Source organism: Ptychodera flava, chromosome 10 (genome assembly GCF_041260155.1).
Source record: "Ptychodera flava strain L36383 chromosome 10, AS_Pfla_20210202, whole genome shotgun sequence".
In the NCBI taxonomy this organism is placed as follows: domain Eukaryota; kingdom Metazoa; phylum Hemichordata; class Enteropneusta; family Ptychoderidae; genus Ptychodera; species Ptychodera flava.
In genome coordinates this window covers 36,501,685-36,522,554 of record NC_091937.1, presented here as the reverse complement: position 1 = coordinate 36,522,554, position 20,870 = coordinate 36,501,685, and the positions used below count along the sequence as shown (strand labels likewise).

The 20,870-nt window shown below is 38.4% G+C and overlaps 1 protein-coding gene across 1 annotated transcript in view; it reads left to right on the top strand.

Annotated features, from left to right (window-relative positions):
• The window catches only part of LOC139141628 (polycystin-1-like protein 2), a 39,295-nt gene extending 21,262 nt beyond the window's left edge, over positions 1 to 18,033 (top strand). Inside the window, exons 13-26 of the mRNA XM_070711220.1 lie at positions 947 to 1,056; positions 2,069 to 2,311; positions 2,592 to 3,183; positions 3,709 to 3,827; positions 4,016 to 4,243; positions 4,738 to 4,908; positions 5,540 to 5,700; positions 8,539 to 9,268; positions 9,634 to 9,769; positions 10,525 to 10,763; positions 11,260 to 11,413; positions 12,510 to 13,181; positions 13,453 to 13,986; positions 15,336 to 18,033. Coding sequence (XP_070567321.1) covers positions 947 to 1,056; positions 2,069 to 2,311; positions 2,592 to 3,183; positions 3,709 to 3,827; positions 4,016 to 4,243; positions 4,738 to 4,908; positions 5,540 to 5,700; positions 8,539 to 9,268; positions 9,634 to 9,769; positions 10,525 to 10,763; positions 11,260 to 11,413; positions 12,510 to 13,181; positions 13,453 to 13,986; positions 15,336 to 15,364 — 4,118 coding nt within the window. The 3' untranslated portion in view covers positions 15,365 to 18,033. The remainder of the gene's footprint in view (positions 1 to 946; positions 1,057 to 2,068; positions 2,312 to 2,591; positions 3,184 to 3,708; positions 3,828 to 4,015; positions 4,244 to 4,737; positions 4,909 to 5,539; positions 5,701 to 8,538; positions 9,269 to 9,633; positions 9,770 to 10,524; positions 10,764 to 11,259; positions 11,414 to 12,509; positions 13,182 to 13,452; positions 13,987 to 15,335) is intronic.
• Positions 18,034 to 20,870: the final 2,837 nt, after the last annotated feature.

Sequence of the window (20,870 nt, the reverse complement as noted above, 5' to 3'; positions counted from 1 at the left end):
GATTAGTAAAAATGCGCCAGTTCATCCGACCAATCCTTGCAAATATCACAAGGCTTTGCCTTTGAACACTTACGACATGCAAGACACTTGTCATGGCTGTCATCAGCAGGAATAATCTTCCTACATCTAGGTGCAGCTCAAACCTTAGAACCTTCACTCACAGGAACATCGCGTACGCCCATGATACAAGCAGAACCCTTAAACCTACAGTACAAAAAAACCAGCGCGATAAATACCATAAACTACAATACACGATGCATGAGTTTAACTGGCTTGCACACAGCTGCAGACTTACCACACACGTCACTGCATTCAAAAGCGCACAATGCAAACAATGGCAACGCATACGTGCCACATTAACTTGAAGCATTACTTCAAACGGCCTGAAAAACTACCGTCAAACTAAACTGACAGCTAGAAATAAATAAAAAGGAAATTATAGACGATACCATAACTCACGCTCCCAGAAAGGAACAATATAGCAAAAACGGACGTCAAAATACCATATACTGAAAGGCAGATAAACGCTGTGTTTATACACACTGAGGCAAATGAGAACTGTTTGAATATGGAATCTCATGGTGGTTTCCGCCTGGGATGAGATCACCTGTATTTAAAATTTTGCCTCGTTCTTGAAGGCAGCAAATGAGATAACCCAAAGGTAACAGTGACATGTAAGTAGAAGGATGAAGCAGAATTTCATTTTCCAGCCGCAGAGAATGTCGTATGTCTTCTGTTAGATTTTAAAGGTAAAACCTTTGTCTCCTAGTGAAGATACAAAACCAAAAGGCATCAAAATGAAAATGAAAAGTTATTAAAGTGCGATAAATTCTTTCTGAATTAAGAATTCTTAAACGACGATCAGTCAGCGTAAAATGTTGTTAAACACCATTTGACATTCCATCGCTATTTGGCCTCTAATTAGATTTTGCTGTTATTTAAACAGACGCAGTGTCATCATCGTCTTACCTGATCGAAGCGATATACATGTACAACGAACCTCAGTTTGAAAGAGCTAACTCAACAAAGGGCAATCAACGTGATGCAAACTCATCTGTAAGTAAGATATAACTAAATTAGAGTAACTGCCGCCTTTTCATTCCTTTATTATAAGACTTAGGGAAGTTAGTAACTAGATGAGACAAGCTAGATAAGGCAGAGTTCTTATCAGCCACCGTAATGAGGCAGTTACGATTATATGGAATTTTAATGCAACTGTTTCAGTCATACTTAGATACGATCATGCATTCTTAGTTACGTTCCTACTTACCTACGTACTAAGCTACCTACCTACATTGTTTCATCTTTCCACCCATCCATTTATCTTCGTCTATCTCCTATCTACGCATACATACATACATACATACATACATACATACATACATACATACATACATACATACATACATACATACATACATACATACATACATACATACATACATACATACATACATACATGCTTGTGATTGTACATGTTCACATATGTAGATTTTTACATTTATACTAGATTTGACGTAACATTAAGGGACCTTGGATGATTTAAACAAACGCACGGTATACACAATTTCTGCATTTAGGGGGGGCTAGATTGTATTTCGATCACCATGCGTAAAAATTGCACTACATGTTTTTATATCACAACATCTCGCTGCAAGATTTTTGTATCGCAAATTATGGAGCTATATTATCTGGCGTGTACCAGGCCATTGCGGCACCACACCAGCATTATTTTGACCTACATGTGGTTCAGTGTACGTGTAAAATAACGTAATAATCATTTTGGATACACTGTTTCAATTAATTTCATTCTATTGGTTGCGTGGTTTTCAAGTTAGCACTGAATAAAGATTGAGTTTAGAGGGGGTATGCCGGGGGATGGTAGTTTATGCGTGATTCCATAGTGACGTAATCACTGCTTGCAGGAATGCTGATACAGAATGAGTTTGGTTGAATTTTTGCATTTCCAAACTTTCGATAAGAGGGGAGAGGGGGATGAGTTCAAAACGCAATTAGTCACGATTTAATAAGCCACGGCCCCTAACAGTGTCGTATTGTGCAATTAAAGGTAGCGAATTTCACCAATGCTGTCGTGGAATCGCTTGACACACTATCTCAAGGCCTTCTGGGAAGGATGATACCGGGAGAACCTCCTGTGGAGATATCACAACATGGCGTGGCACTTCACCTCGAGAGAACAACAGAGGATGAATTGGGAAACAAGACAATTTCCCTCAACAAAGGTGGCTTTTCTCTTCCATCTGCTCCGACAATGTTCGCCGACGCAAACTACACTTCAGTGGACTTGAAGGTAAGGCTGCTACATATCCCGAATATCGCACGTTGATAGTGCTGAGCAAGGTGATATAAGACCTGAGTGGCCATATGCAGCAGGTGTTTTTATTTGACACGTGTGCGCATTAGAGGAAATGGTACTGTCAGGGCTTGATTCATCGTTTAATCGGGTTTTCTATAACACTACCTAAAGGTTCACAAGCTTAGCAGTGTATTCGAATTAGGACGTATCCGACATTCAGCTGTCTTTACGTTCCTATGTCAGATCATTTTAACAATTCAATTTTTCTCTGCAGGTGATAGAATACGAGGTCAATCCCTTCATCTGGGATGATAAGTCAACGATCAATAGCAGTGTCATATCGGTTGAGCTCTATCAGGCCAATGTCACTCTCATAAGCCAAACCAACACCTCAGAAGATTTTACATATACTATAAGCAACGTCAGGGGTAATTATACAGAATATTTGGAAACAGTTCCAGATGTTTCCTTATTTGACGCGAGGATGCCTATCATGTCACGGTTCGACTTTGACGCCACCAGCGGTGAAACAAACGTGAGAATGTTTCTTTCGGTTCCAAAAGATTGTGATGCGACTTTTGCAATCTACGTGCAACATCAAATTTGGCCGACGTATGATCATTTTGACATCAGAATCCTCGTTCCAGGGGACATAAAAGGTGAAAGTGGAGAAACATTACTTGCGTCTACTTGGTTCAATCCTGGCAATCGTTTAATTGATGCGGAACCCCGGATCATACAACGCAACGAAAGCAATTACCAGAACATCGCTTTGGAAGCAACAACCTATGAACTATATATACCTCCTGATTTTATAAATTACACCGGGATGCACCACGTTCTCGTGTCTCAATATTTTGGGCAAAGTAAGTTGGTCTTGTCTTTGCACATCCTGTTGACAAAACCTGTAGAATGGAGGCACCCATCATTTCCGTTTTCATTTTATGTCACATTGACACTTCATCTGTCGGAAGTAACAATATGAAATAGAAGTACTATTTCAATTGGTGAATGTCAAAGTTTGGCTAAAAGACACATGGACAGGTTACCAACATTATTTTCTTAATGTTGCTTGCATAGAGGATCAGATTGTAGTTTTGGATATATATTTCATAGAATGACAGAAATAGGATGAAGTTTACAATTTTTGTTCTCGCACGGATAGTCGCTGTCAGAAATGTTGCAAAGACTGTATGATTTGTTTGGAAATACAATTGCACACCAAAGAAACATTCAGGGTTGACTTCAAATGTAACAAAGCACATATGAGACACTTGAATGCTAATGACAACTTGTAAATTAGTGGTACGTTTGTTAGCCAGTTGGAAGCCTATAATGTATTTGATGAATATTCATTATATTTCAACTTTTCTGTATTCTAAACTTACCAGACGCCACAGGTCATCCGATTCTTGGACAATCCTCTCAACCGTTTTCGTTTAAGATTCATACATCCACGTGCCAGCACTGGGACATTGAGCATGAAAGATGGATCGGCATGGGATGCAAGGTTTGTGGAGCTCTGTTAGTTAATAATCTCTGCAATCTGTTGAAGTCTAATGTCATAAAGTATCAAGAAATCTGTACTTTTTTCAACTTAATTTTTTTCTTTGTAAACGACAAACTTTTCATAAATGATATGAATAAGATATTCATAACGATAGTTTTTCTGGTTATTTTGGTACATTCAATAATCAGATGGACCCGATGTCACTTCCTGAGGAGACAACCTGCCACTGTAACCATCTGACAGACTTTGGTATCGATTCCTTCTACGTACCCATCAATACCATCACGTGGGATCAGCTGTCTTTGTCACAATTACAAGATAATCCACTTGTTCTGGTTACCGTGTGTGCAATGCTCGTCGTCTACTTCATTCTCCTATTTTGCATGAGGCGCAAGGATAAGGATGACATTTTCAGGGTAACAGTCTAACGTCTGTTTTGGATATAACTCATTTGCTGAATAGAACAATAGTATTAGAATAAAGAGCGACTGAATCTTGACACAATCAGTGTCCCTCAGCTCTCGAGTCATGTTGCGTCTTTGAAGACACTATGTGAATAAACCGTATGCTGGAAAGCCAAACATATTAAGTACATGTAGTACTTTTTGTAATTTTTGGATTTGTCGCCATGTTCCAACATAAAGATTATCGACGAATTGGTAACTTAGTAAGATGTTCCTATTTTAGATATATTGCATTCAGTTTCGTAAACTGAAGTAGACTTACCACGTGAGCTTTCCATCTTGTGCAATATTTGTCCATTTCAAGCACAGAATTCTAGATCTAAACAAATAATAGGAACTTGGGAAGAGCACTGCATGAGTATATTGTGATTCCATATAAATTTTCATATTATATTTTCCCTAGATGCTGCTTAATGATGGTTTTACATTTATCTTTTCATTAACAGTGGAGCGCAACACCTTTGGTCGATAATCGCCCAGGTGACAATATCATATATCACATGGCAATTTGCACTGGCTATGCGAGAAACTCGGGAACTAGATCCAACATCTACTTCAGACTCGTCGGTGACAATGGACATACCACTGTGAGGCAACTCAAAGACGAATACGGAAAGGTAGGTGAATTATTTCTCAAGGGAAAAGCACAAATCAAAGAGGGGTTTTACAAGAACTAAAACTCGATTCTCTCTCCTGCACATAGTTGCAGTTTATAAATTATATAAATGGACGGTGTATATTTGATGTAATATTTGCTAAAACATAAACAAATTATTATAAGGTTCGCGGGCTAAGGAAATGCGATTAATTTTCTGAAATCGATGTCAATATCACTTTATCAACTCAAGCTTCCGATGTTAAACTGTTTGTGATGGCAAGAGTAGACGATTCAATGCATAACATTTTTTTTAAAGAATTCCTCACTTGACGTCCCTCAGAAGAAAATGACTAAATACTGCAGGATGAGCTGCTCTAGATATGTCTTTAAATGCCAAATACGCTGCAGTTAGAAACATGCCCCTGAGATACTGCTTTATTTCAATTACGACCCGTTCCATATAATACGCCCATACATTTCAATATGATGTGTCTGTGATTTCCATAACTTTTTAGATAATTGATATACATATACATCGATAATTATCTCCATTAAGAAAGAGACTTCTGACATTCATAAAACAGTGTTTCACGAATTCTTCGAATGCTTTAGTGTCAAGCAGTGAATTGCATATTGTTTATAATTTTCAGGTCTTTTCGAGTGGAAGTGTCATTAATGTTCTCTTACATGTACCTGAGAGTCTTGGAAACTTAGTGTGCCTATACATTTGGCATGACTCATCGGGCCTAGGCGATGATGCCTCATGGTTACTCAACCGCATTATCATCACTGACGTACAAACAGGACAAGTGTAAGCTGAAACGTATATTTCAAGCAACAGTATCTCTCTCTCTCTCTCTCTCTCTCTCTCTCTCTCTCTCTCTCTCTCATATATTGACGATAAAATTTTCAATGGGTGGGTATGGCTTTTCTGTACTCAAGGTTAATGTTGGAAAGAGACGCTGAGTTCAAGGCCAAGGCCACTTATCCGTTCAGGCCACGACTTATCGCTTCACGTATCACTCGCTACCATGGACGTAAATCTATCTCTGACTGCTTCCTTCCCCATTCATTGCTATCTAATCTACTCGCATCATCTTCTATATGAGTCATCACCCATTCACATATCTGTACCGCAAACGTCACAATTCTGCCACTTCAGCTCTTACCACGCTCAAGTTCACATCGTAAAAGTCCCACCCACATTCCACCATCAGAAACTGTAACCTTGCTACAGGGAAGCAGCTCACAAGTTAAGAGAAATGTAACATTTCATATTTGGACAACTGACAACTCAATAAAGTTCCACGGGGTAACTGCCATGGATATGCAGAATGTCCGGTAGCTCGCTGCGCGATGTGAGGTTGGATCCCGTAAGGGACCCTATACCACCTTCCAGGCCGCCTACTGTGCCCTGATATCCCAACTGTGACATTTCATGCATCCCCTGGTAACATGCTTCCCTCAGAGCCATTAAAATTTATGAGTGGCCTCAGGGAAAAGGTTGTGACGACGCTGGGATGTGCCATCGCCCTTATTTGGCCTAATCTTTCTCCGTGCCGTTTCTTTGCGTTAATTTTAAATTTTGTGTTCGCTCAAATATTCACTTCTAAACTCTCTATGTTCTTGCTGTAAATGTTCTTGTTATTCTCTATCAAACATTGACACGTTAGCAGCGTGTTCATTTTTAGCCGGATGCCGGCCAAATTGACCGGCTACTTTCGTATTTTGGCCGGCTACTTTACAGCACTGTTTCGCTCTATGGCCCGGAAATTCTGGTTTTGATAACAATAATTAGATTTTTTTGGTGGTCTTGCAAGCCGCAGATAATATTTCAGAAGTGCCGATGTGGCTATATGTAGTCTAGCAATTTACGCGGTGAACTTGTTGCTATCACTGTAGTACCGCGATCAGCGAACGTGTTGTACTATACTATACACTGGGCATCGCTCTCGAGGTCAACCTCGCTCGCCCGATCACAGCCCGAATTATTCCGACGTTCACATCGGGTATAGCCGAAAATTGGACTAACATACAATTACGTTATGCCCGCGAATAGCCGACCATTTCCGAATGAAGCCGACTTTTGTTTCGCTCAAACGCGGAAGAGAAAGTCGACGCTTGAGAGCTTTGGTTTTCTGCGTAAGGGTAGGGCCTAGTCTGATGGGTTTGGTAGGTTTTTGATCAAATCTAAAGCGACCACAAGTTACTGAGTCTCACTGTTCATACTTTCGAAACGCCACGTCAATCTATCCATGGTCGATCACGATGTCAATATTCAACTCAAGTCGATCGACATCGCGCTTTGTGGAGGGGCTGTGGTTGTGTGCATCGCGGAAGAGAAAGTCGACGCTTGAAAACTTTGATTTTGTGACTTTGTCTGTTGGTTATGGGAGGTTTAGGTCAAATCTAAATAAACAAAAAATTACTTGGTCTCACTTTTTGTACTTTTGAAACGCTACGTCGATCACAGTGTCAAATTTCAGGTCGACCGATATCGCGTTGTGTGTACTGTGTTACAATTGACTACCAGTGTAGTACAGGCTGGCGTTCAGTGTCGTTTATAGTTTGAGGTTTTATCAAACATGAACACTAAAATTTAGCTCTCTTTTTCAATTATATACAACATCAGCAAAAAATCAATAATCAGCTCGCGGATTCGTTTTATTGTGAAATTAGTACAGTGAATTAAAATCACTGAAAATTGTGTTCCTACATTCATTGAATTGAATAAACTCTTTGATTTTACTGTATCTTCAATCAAGTTTATTTAAATCAGTAAAACACTTTGTACAGCCAGGCTGGTCAGGATTCTAGCAGATCGTTACCTGGGTTGTGAAAACCCTAGGCCCCATTCTACGATGTATTTCAAAATGTTTGTTCAAGTCATGAGCTAAACATAATTCTACACAACAGTCTGGTGAAATTTTGCTATTATCCTTGTCAACTGAATGTAGTTGACAGGCCCAAGTGATATCAAATTAATTTTTCTGACTTTTTTAAAACTTTATCCCTTGAAAACATGTTGTAATTGGCAATGATAATGATTATTCTGTATGCTGAAACGGTCTTTAATACTGTACAAGAATGCATAAAATTACTCCAAAATGTCTTCAAAATTTAAAAATTTCTTGCCCACCCCGTCCCTGAAACCCTCACCTTTGTGTATGTTGAAATAGCCTTTTATACACTGTATAAGAATGCATGAAATTGCTCAGAAATGTCTTCAAATTTAAAAATAATCCTTAACACTCTCATGCTGAAATGGTTTTTCATACAGTACAATAATGCATGAAATTACTCCAAAATGTCTTCAAATTTTAAAAATTTCTTGCTTTCAGGGAGGGGACCCCCTCCCTGAAACCCTCCCTCCTGTGTGTATGTTGGAATAGCCTTTTATACACTGTATAAGATTGCTTGAAATTGCTTAGAACTATCTCCCCCCCCCCCCCGCCCAGGGAACCTGGTTGCACACATTAGCTAACCGCCTACTTTTCTGAATTTTCCGCCTACTTCAAAAATTTTTGAGAACCCTGCGTTAGAGTCCTCGGTTTTTCACTTCAAACTAACATTTGTCATGTGATGGCTTACAATCAGATGACCATGTCGACTTCAATAACATCATACACTTTCATCACTTGCTGCACAGGTCTACCTTTCTCTGTAACCGTTGGCTTGCAGTTGATAAGGATGATGGCAAAGTGGACCGTTTTTTATCTGTGGCGAGTGAGGACAGTCTACTGGATTTCACAAATATGTTTGGGTACAGGCGCCAGAAAGGCTTGACAGATGAACACATCTGGTTTTCAATGTTCATGAGACCAACGCGAAGTACATTTACACGTGTGCAACGACTTTCCTGCTGCCTAGCTTTGCTATTTGCCTACTTGATTGCAAATGCCATGTTTTATAAAACTGACTCAGAGGCCGAAAAAGCCACATACACCGTGATTTCTTTTGGACCAATTAGCTTTTCACTCCAACAAATTTACATCGGGACAATAAGTGCTTTGGTCACACTGCCTGCCAACGTTATCATCATAAATATCTTCCGAAAAAGTCGGCGATCCACAGATGATGGATGCTTAACGCGATGCTGCAGACCCTGTAGAAGGCAGAGTATAGGACAGAACAATACCAATGAAATTTTTAAGAAGAAACGAGAAGAACTACTGTCGATGCTAGACGAGAAAAGCTCTAAACCGTTACCCTGGTGGTGTATCTATATTGCCTGGGTCGGAGTGTTTCTGGTGACTGTCACTTCTGCAGTATTTGTAATCTTATACAGCATGGAATGGGGTAAAGAGAAATCCAGAGATTGGCTTACTTCATGTCTGACGTCACTCTCCGAATCCGTAATTTGCATAGAACCACTGAAGGTCAGTTTTTTTGTCACTGATATGTGATTCTTACTTTTCCAAAAAATAAAACTGGCTTGCATCTCTTTAGCAGATTAACCACAGTAACAAAATCTTGTTTGACCGTCTCAATATCAACATTTGACATCATTGTGAATTTTATTATAGATAATCATAAACCTAAATTTATACTATATATTACCTTCATTCCTATTGATATTCATGCAATTTTTTCCTCTGTATCGTATCAAAACTTGAAAATGTATTCCTTGGAAATTCACTTAAACATAAGCCAAACGTAACCTGCGTCTTTTAACTCAAGCTAATTTGAAAGAAAAGCAAAGTTTCATTTTAACTTCATTAATGAAGTGGCTTTTTTATTTTAGGCTCTCGGAATTGCATTTGTCCTGTCCCTCTTTGTTAGAAACAGTGACATTGACGAGTTTTCACACGCCAATAAGGAAAGGCAAGACACTCAAGATGAACCTTTGGAGGTTGCAAAAGAATCACCCGGACAATATGGTATGTTTGAATTACCTAGTAATTGCTTGTCTATATGATCACACAGATATTCAACTTATTCTTCTGGTGAATTTTTGCAAACTTCCCTCAAAAGTTCTCTTTCGACCTAGTTTTAGACATTAGCAGTAAGAGCAAAGAAATTTTGGAATATTTGGACCTAAGAAGTTCTATTTTACTACCGTCTGATCATATGATATCTATGCTGCCATTGTCATAAACAGAGATGTATCAACGGCTTCATCAACAGAGCTTCTGTAAAATTTTACTTTCCAATTGTACAACTTTGATTACATAGGGGTAACGCTAAGCTACATGTAGCTTATGTCATTCTAATTGGCGGTCGGCCACTCTCATTGTGGTTGACCTTTGTGTAACTTCTTGTCAGAGGAAAATAAACATACTCCTTAGTGGGCAATGGATCACAAGATTTTGAATAGACAGAATTATCATTTGTTTTCTCTCCAAACGAACTGATCGAATGGCCACAATATGTGAAAGAGAACAAAGTTCTAACATCACCTAAATAGTCATTTTCAACAAGCAAATGTGGGAACTTGGGACTCGGTGGGGCTGCAGCTTTAAACATCCAAATTGGCATCAGATCTATGAATTTAGATATGGCAAATAGAGAAGGTTTGTGTTTGATCAAAGTTGTCAGGTAAAAACTTCAACCAATCCCTAACCCTAACAAGACGACTTTTGTTATTCGTTTTCCAAGACCTGACACTGGCATTGATAATGTTTATCCTTCGCAGCGTTCACCAATGACAGCAACGACTACTTCGCCCCTCTGGGATACGAGGACCTGCTTAAAGTGCGGGAAAGAAGACGCCGAGAGAAGAAAATGATGGCGCTATTTTATGGCATTGTTGTTTACTCTTTGTTTGTTGCAGTAGCCTTGGTTCTCTGTTTTTACGTCAAATCTCCAGTGACGTATTACTTAAACGCGCGTCTGCAAAACATATACGCCAATGGCCAACAAGAATTCTTGAAGGTAATTTGTGACGAAAGCTGACAAAAGCGTCTGTGTTAAGTTCCGGTGTAAACACGGGCTGTTCGCTCCTTTGTTTCTGCGATAAAATCGACGATAATGCCCTTGCACTGTGATCTAAATAACATGCAATGCATCGTAGTCTAAATTTTCATCACCAGGTATTTGTTATGAGATCATTGTTTTCAATGGATACGTTAGAGCTATCTTTTCTTCAGAAGAGATGAGAGATACCAATGCGATTGTACCGTAGGTTGTCCACAAGATTATTTCATGTTAAATTTTTATTTATCCTACTGAATGCAGTTCGAATGCAGAAGCATTTCGTTTCCTCAATACGAAGAAGGAAGTAAGAAAACATTTCTTTACACCACAGAAAATGACTTAACTGGCTGATTGGTTTACAAGTATTTTGTCCTGGTACACGATGATATCAACGGATATGCGTTTAATTTTCCAAAAACTATGTCACTGCACCTTTGTGTCTTTTTTGTCCCAGATCAGAACGCCTGATGAATTCTGGACATGGACAAACACTGTGTTCATTGAACAGATTTATCCTGGCTCTGGCGGGCAGCGATCAAATGCTACCTTTGATAGGCGTTTTTACCGAACCAACCGTCCAAGGATACGACAACAAAGGAATGTTAAGGGTAACAAACTTTTGTGCCGTGGATATGGTTTTGGTCAGATGATGTTGAATCCGCAAATGTCGAGTGAAAATTGTGAAAAGTGAATGCAGTTGCGCGAGCTTCTTTCCTTTATATGAGTGGTTATATCTTGACTGGGAGTTTTTGCATTCTGTTAGAAGTTCTCTCGTATGTACGAAGTCTACTTTTAACAACATTTCTCACTTGCAGTGATTAAAAACACCGTCCCCATTTATTTGCACGAAATGTAACTTAAGAGCATTACTAAAACGACTCTCGAAAACATCCTGCCCACTATGACGTACTCCTTGATGCAAGAATACTGTATACCTTCATAGAGATCACCTCAGCTATTTTAAGAAACAAGAGCTAGCTTTGTATTAGTTGGCTATGGGGCTACATTTACTAAAATAAGCTGAGTGTTGAATACTTTATTAACACACATCATTTCATGGTAGGGATGAAAAGAGTTACGTGATTGTTACATGTGTCTGATGTTCCTGTTTCTTAAAATGTCCTTGTTTCGATGCTTTTGTTTCTTAAAATAGCTCAGGTGATCTCTATGAAGGTATACAGTAATCTTGTATTACGGAGTACGTTATACTGGGCAGTGTTCGATGCATGATATGTTTAAGCAATGAAGCACACCCAGGGACGGTATACCACAATATTTTACCAGTTCACGACATATATGCACAAGCGTTAGCAAGAGCATATATGAAGTGAACTGGTCAAAAACGAGCGGTATACCGTTTCTGGGTGTGATTTATTGCTAATATATCATAACATTATATGGAAATTCTGACATGGAGCGTCAAAAAAGTATTTTTAATGTTGCGCGTGTGCCTGCCGTGGTGTATTGTGAACATACCATGGTTCTTTTCCCGCCTAAACCAATCAGATCGCCGTGTTGCACTATCAATATACTGGTAGGATATAATTCCAATTTATGTGTAACTGGTAATGAAGCATTGAGCGTAAAGTGTGCAAACCATGTCTTCATCAACTTTCAATGTTTATTGACTTAATCTGCATGCATCAGTAGGTCCCTGTATTGTTCTTCAGTTCCAAACACGCTCGTTTGTCAATCCATTTGCAGGGAAATGTACAATTGAAAGCCTAGGTGAGAATTGTGGATACTCGTCAGTGACAGAAACGTCGATCTTTGAACCAGGATGGAAGCCGCGTATGCTTACTGGAAATAGATCAATACCAGAAGACCCATGGGAGTACAAGAATTCCTCTGACGTGCAGGGAACAACTTTTTTCGGACAACATGGTATTTACGGGGCTGGTGGTTATGTAGCTGCTTTTCAAAGCAGTAAGACAGCCGCCTCGGCCTTGGTTGGTTCTTTGTCTCGAGACCATTGGCTTGACAAGTACACAAGAGTGATTTTTGTGGAGTTTGACTTGTTTGCCCCAGACAGTAATTTGTTTTCCTGCGTAGTTTTTGCAATCGAGTTCCCAGAAACAGGAGGTGCCGAGGGCAGATTGATCCAGCAAGTGTTTAAACCACTGAAGATTTTCCACACGACGTCCTTCACAGATAAATCTGCAGTGACTGTCTTCATATGTTGGGTCAGTAGCTGTGTCTTTGCTATTTGTCAGATTGTCTCTTTGATACGCCGCATTGCCATTCAGAGATGGGTATTCTTTAAAATTCCGTGGAACTACTTCGATGTTTCGCTGGCAATTACCACACTCAGTTCTGTAGTGTTAATGGTCATCTGTGAAGTCATCTTAACTGATAAACTAGGAGAAATCAGAAAAGGTAGGCTTATTTGTCTTTTTCCCACCGCTGAATAAAAACACTTCAAACAATAACATTTCATCTGCACAACCAACTTAGATACATTTTGTTCATGAAAGAAATTCTTATCTGCTTTAATAGGCTAGGATTCAAATGAATGTCTTCTGAGACGAACAATGATATTTGACCTTTCAACTATACGACCGAAGATTATGTCTTTAATAAACAGCTATGAAAATCGTCGATATTTTGATATTGCAACATCGTAACGAGTTTCACTTCTATATTTCAGGTACTGGGCAAAACCTTCAAGCAACTGCAGTCTTGTATGATTCACTGAACCACATTATCGCAATAGTTGTCTTTCTGTCAGTTGTTCGTTTCTTGAAGTTGTTGAGATTCAACCAAAGAATGGTGCTCTTGTCGAAGACTCTCAAAGAAGCAGGAAACGGCCTCATCAGTTGGTCGCTCATGGCAACCGTAATCATCCTTGGCTTTTCCCACGCCGGTTACCTGTTTTTCCATTCGTCAATGGAGAGTTTCAAAACAGTGCCAGACACTCTTCGGTTGTACTTTACAACGAGCATTGGATCATTTCCGAGTGAAACCTTTACTCAAACCTCTTCCACCTTTACCCAAATTTTCCTGCTGACCTTCGCTGTTCTTAACTTGGCGATCATAATGAATATACTAATTGCAGTCATCAATGACGCTTTTGCGAGAGCTGATGAAGAACGGAAGAATGCAGAAAACAAGTTCGAGATGCTGGACTACCTTTCAACCCGCCTGATAGAAAGAGCAAACAATATTGGCCTCCTTGGTAACAGTAAGTATATATGCTATGTTTGGCATGTACGCAATGTGACTGTAATATAAGTGTAATTTAAACATGAAAATGATATTCATACAGTGAACATCTCTTGCATCCTACAGGCGAAATTACCTTGCAGTCACATTGCCATACTCTTTGTCTAAACCCTACAAAATATCCCATTCAAGATCTTCGTCCACTTGATGACTCAAAGTATACTTGTATGGAGTCATTACTTGTGCGCCTTTCGCTATATGATGCTCACATTTTAAGGAAAAGTCATGAAGAAATATTTCCCACGCAAGTTAATTGTCCCTGGTTCTATTTTGTCTTCAAAAACATCACACAAGAAACCATATAGTCGCAAGGGGAGAGGCAGAGCAAAAATATAATCATTGTTTTCACAAGGTTGTATATTATGCATTATTTCAGCTTTGTTATCTACCACTGTGTTCAGTGAGCCTCGCACGTAATGCATTGCCACATCACAAAGCATTCTTATTCCAGCGGTTCAATAAACACAAAATCACAAATATCCACGAGTTGTGACGAGTGATCGGAAGTACTATTAAGGAATTTCAAATTCCAACACTTCAGTGTGGACATAAGTGTTAGTCAACCAATCAATATCATTAATTTCTTAGTATATAAATAGGGGTATATTCTTACTAAACCGGCGCCAGTCGCCCTTATGTTAGACAATTAGCAATGAATTGATCCATTCGTTTGGAATTGTAGTTTACATCTCAAAGGCGCTGAAACACAAGACATGTTGACTGAAATGAAGTGGCATTATGCCACGCGAGGCAAAACCAGTGACGCCTTCCTTTCATATAACTTAAGTACCCTTAAAAAAAAAGGAAACGACTGTGCGCGATCAAAAGATTTGAGAAGGTTACATTACCATCCTTTTGCGCTTCATATGAAGCAATGTGATTAAAATAGCGCGAATTTGGTTCGTTCTTGTACAGACGTCTTCTACGCCCTAAATGAGGTTACGATTTGGCATGTAAGAGTCTCATTTTCCCGAGACCTTAGACAATCGGCAGACCATAACAGAACCGCATGCTATTCTATTTGCATACCTTTCCAAGCATGCACAGTTTAATTAAAGATTGCACACTTATGAATAATGCGAATAAATAGTTTCGCCAAGATTTTGTTAAATCATTGGAGATCTTTGCTAACGATTGACGACTAGCTATAACCAGTGACGCCAAATTACATTGAATTTCTTAATATACTGACTCAAAATTAATTTCAACAATATCAATATCAAAACCAGTACCCTGCACTACGTTCCTAAACTTTGATTAAATAAAATAGAATGTGACATGACATACCAATTTCTGTTTGTCTTCCAGACAAAGTTCAGCATGCTGAAGACAAGTGAATCTTTGCTTGGTTCAATTCCAGAATATGTGAACTGGTAACAGACAGATATGTGTTAATAAATTGATTCATAAATATATGATGAATTTATTCAAAACATTTGAAAAATTGGTAGGGGTTAAATAAGTTATAAGGTCACTTGGATTGTATCTTCTGTACAGTTCCAAGTTGAATTTTTTCACTGGGTTGACAGACCATTTTCCTACCATTTATCGATATTTACTTTGGATGATTTCACCAATTGTGCCACACCGAAATTCTGAGATTCATATCTGAATATCAATTTAAATGGTGTCACTGGCTGCCATATTTAGGAGTTTGAACAACATTTATTAGTCTTCGGTATCAGAAACCATAACAAATGTTTTCAATATTTAGTTGACTACATCGATACCAGCTCCATGGCTGCTTCCATACTGCATACGGAAATACTCAATATTCGGTTTGGCAAGACAGCTGGTATTTTCAGTGGTAACATTAGATTTACTATCTGGACATGAACTCAGTCGTCAAAAATCCAGAGTACATGACAAAATTGGGGATTTTTCAACATACTTCTGGGAATTCAGCAAGATAGTTGTAGTTGGTAGCAACTGATAAACAGAACAATAAATATTAAAAGTTATTGCAAATGTCACCGTCATGGGGCTTTACATACGAAAATTCATATAATCGTACACCTTCAAATATGCACCAGCACAATGAGTGTTTAAGATTGATTCACGTTGTGGACACAGTTTATCATTTCATTTTTGTAGAGATATATTTCATTAGGGTGTCATTCATCCGTGATGTTACAACATTTGAACGTTTCCTACATAGGCAATTTAATGCCAACATTTTAAACGTAATTACAATTATCATATAACAAAGTAATATAATTTTTCCACACAATTAATTGTGACAATTAGGCCCTTGATTTCGTCCATTTAAGATATTTGATTGATAAGGTTTTTTGCATTGTAATTAGTAAAGAATTCTTTGAAATTTTTCATAACGGTGGTTTTAATTCTTTTGATAATATTGAGGATACTCTGACGTTTCTTTAAAAACAAGTTAACATTATACGTTTATAAGTCGTGTCAGTATTGTATTGAGGAGTTATTTGTATCTCGCAGTACCTTAAGAAACGTGAAGAAGCCTGAGCGTTTTAGCAGAACAAACAAGTCATAGGATTTCTGCATACCAATATTATAGTTAATTTATGCCTTCTGTCTTCATGTAAGAAGGTGGAACACTGATAAGCTTATTGAGATCCAACTGCTGTCTGTTCGAGATTCTGGAGTCCAGTGCGTGAACTTTCCAGAGTCGTTTTTCATGTCGAACGCTGCACTCGAAGGTTTGGGTGTCAGTGTTTGTTTTTTAGTTCACATATTTCTGTAATTTAAGTTTCGCTCAAGTCAGCAGATATGGAGACTGGTAACTTGAAAGATATCGAACTTTCTGTGGATTGGACTGTTTATTCCAACTCTATGCCTTCCTCTGCTTAGTTGATCGAACGGACATTGTGCACAACTGAAAGCCGCTCATGGACGTATATATGCGATACACTCTGTACGCAGAGATGAGAGTAGCACTGTCAGTTGAAAGTTAGTATTTCTAGATCAAATTGTGTGCCGACTACGCACTTCATGTATAAGTTTATCAGTTCAGTAAGATGGCTGTGGTTATCACGAGAACACTGTCTTTGATTGTTTCACTGAACGTTTGTCAATGCTCTCAGTTAAATTTGTAAGGAGGACTTCAGATTTGCTGTGTTCCATGTACTTGAGTTCGGCAGAAGTACGAGTGTTTCCGAAGAGCCGAGCGGAAGTAAACAAAGATCAAAAATGGCTGCGCCCGGACGCTGCTCAGCGGTAGATCACGTGTTTTCGCCGATTTCTATGTTTGGACATTATACCGGATTTACAATCGCGTTCATCGTTGAACAAGAGTTAAAGTCGTGTGTGAATTATTCGTGTTTCTGAGCCAAGTAGTCAAGTCTGAGGTACCTCAGCGGTAATGTAATATATTTGTAGAAACTGTTAAGCATTTACGCCAAGAAAAATAAAAAAATTGTTTCTCATCCTCGCGCGCATCAATTCAGACCCGCCGCGTCAACTTTTTTTCTCTGCTCATGAGGAAATAAAATAAAAGTAGACGCAAAAACACGCGACGATAGTGCATAACACAGTGCTGTATAAAAGAGCCGTAAACAAAATAATTGACACTGACATTCCATTCAGAACTGTACACATATGTCACTGTTCTATTATGCTGTAAAAACTGTGCATTGCTGCACTAAATGTCAAACCGAAGAACTGTTGCTCTGCAAAAATATAAAAGCAACACTGCTGTGCATTTATCTCTGTGTGCATTGCTTTGTTGTTTTCATAATTTTTTGCGTTCTTTTTGATGGAAGACTAAAACAACCAGAGTAAAAATCCCCGTCACTGCATCATTTTTTAAATATGTCTACGATGAGAAACAAACTTTTTATTTTTCTTGGCCTAATAAAGAGCTTGAAGCAGAGATTTTATACTCAAAGTGTGTTCAACTCCTGTTGTTTGGAGATAGATTAGCACGGTAATTGTTACCGTAGTGTAATATTTTAAGTTTTGAAGAACAATATTACTATTTTGTATGTAGATGTCGATGATTTGACGCAATTAGTAATACACGGATGTTGTTTGTTACATTATATGACTGTGTCGTTGTTCCTTATTTCATGCCCAATGCCTTGTTGCTGCTCCAGAGAGGTTAACGCCTGTAGAGAAATAAATTTAGCTGAGCTTTGGTCGGTTATCATTCTGCTGTCTTGAAACATCGATGTATATATATATATATATATATATATATATATATATATATATATATATATATATATATATATATATATATATATATATATATATATATATATATATATATATATATATAAACAAATTACTTCAAGTACAAAGTGATGAAATCTATTACTTAAGTTTCATGCATCCTGCAATTCTCAGATAGAAGTGATAGGATTCCTAGCATATGTGATTGGAACGAACCATTCCATTTGTAGGTCGTGTTAAAATTTAATAAATAATATTTGTTTTTGTAGCGACATTTTGAAACCAGCTCAGAGCGTTTGTTGCTTCTAGAATTCCATTAGCCTGGTTAGAAGGTTTCCTGCACAGTACAGGAAGGTTTTCCTCAAATACCATTGCTTAGATTGAAAAGAAACTTCATCCTGTTACAGCTCGAACACCGCCATTGTTTTTCGGACATAGACATACCTTCGCTCGCAAATGTCTGAACCCCAACCCCGCCCATCATATCAGTAGCCATTGCAGGCATAAATTTTGACGTTTATCACATCCATACTTTGAAATTTCCGAGGTCATGGACTCAGTGTCAGTGAGCAAACATGAAATATCGGAGTCATTTTGGATTGCGACACGAACAGAAATGCCTTCAATTTCTGTGATTAGCTTGATATCTATTATATCAATAGCGCACAAAAATGGACTCAGAGCAAAAAAGTCCACCACCATTTCAGTGTTATTGGTGATGGAGTGTGGGATCGATCCCATACTCGCAGAAATCGTCCCACACTGTTAAAGTTAATCCATTACTTACTTACTTACTTACTTACTTACTTACTTACTTACTTACTTACTTACTTACTTACTTAGTTTATTTAAAAGTTTGTGTGATATGACCGGGGTTATGATGGTATTGTCGATCACTCGGTAGCGTGTCGGATCGGTAAGGCTGGTATTCCGATATTGAAGGGTTGTAAGGAAGACTGGAGGCAGCCAGTACTATAAAATGCTACTTTATTCCACTATACACTAAGCTACAGTATAGAGTGATGATTGGCTGGAGACTGAACTGCATACACGTGGGCCTAAACAGATATACATGCCCTCATGGATAGTAATGACATCTCATGAATAATTATGACATAGCAGTATGTCACAGTTTGTCCCACAACGATTCACTCACAGGTCTTTTCTTACATTTTAATTCCATAATATCCCCAGTGTGCTAATGTTGGTGATTTATGAACGTTCGCGGACGTTTGCATATACGAAGCTGAAAAGCAACATCATGAGAATGTTATGTTTCCTTGCTATTCGACGATAAAACTCAATGTATGATCGCTATTCACTCATCCGGATTGTGAAGTTTTTTCATGCAACCAATTATTGTAAAATCATATCTTCACTGATGTTTTAGTGTCATCAAGATACACAGTGCCGTCAGACGTCGCTCGTATTTTGCACACTCGCTCTGTCCGCCCCTACAATCTTTTTGAAATTCTTTGCAGATTAGGCAAAGTATTATAATTGTCCCCACACGATACATCAGTGGTCAATCGAAGAAAGGGGAGTTATATTAAACACAGGAGTAAAATGGCTTGGCTGTAGCATAAATGTTGTTTAAAGCTTCTTCAATAAGTTTCAATATAACTAAATCTCTTTTACAAATGTATAGACTGACCATCACTTACAGAAATCCGTCGCTACTTACTGCCTAGGGAAAAAATAGGCTAAACGCAGTTTATGAGATGACATAACATTGTCTATCCCAACAAACACTGCGGTGACAAGCTCTGTGCCTGGTACGATCACATTTCCGGAGACAGCTATGTCTTGTTGGTAATTAGCTTAATGTATCTCTAATACTGGCAAATCATCATCACAAATTGAACTACACAATAATTTCATTCTGAGACCGCAGCGCGCAATAATTAATTCATTGTTCTGTTAAGTCACTTTACATTTTTTCTATCATATCCAATTAACGACACCACTTGTGTTAATAAATGCAATCGTCTACGCATTTTTAACCGTTCAAAAACTCACTTTTAATATTTAAAAAAACAATCGGACCTAAACTCGAGTGTATTTCTATTCCTGAGCGAATCCTGCATGTTTTGTCTTGCAGGGTTTTCTGCGAGACTAGAATTCTGCTTTTGCAGTGCATCGCAATATTAGTCTTACAATACTTTAATAACACGTTTATCCAGAGCTAGCCTTTAAAACGCTTACCCTTTCTCACTATTCAGCACGCTATTAAGTTCCATCTAAAACACGAAACAGGCAGATTTTTCGAGGTACTGAATCCGAATCGCCAAAAATTTACCAATTCGAGTTTAATTCGCATACTGGCTTCCATGTTCTCCATGCTGCTATTGTTTACATAAGAGAAATCGAGCTGCCAAACCTTAATACATTATAGTTTACCAATCAATTAGCAGCAAAACGTGAAATATATTAATTATTTGCATTAAACCATTCTATTAGGGCATTTCATTTGCCTTTGAATCCACCCCTCAGACCCAACGAAAATAAGGCCAGGCCAGAGCGTGAACTGATGCAGTCACATTACATAAGCGTCTTTCCGACGAACAGTTACGTTATATCTCCGAGCTGTTACATCCATCATCTTCCAAAAAAAGGTACAGGTGGGTGATTCTTCCGGTTTGAACAATGAACCTCATTGGCTGATCTGATAGCGTTGCCAGAGAACAAATAGAC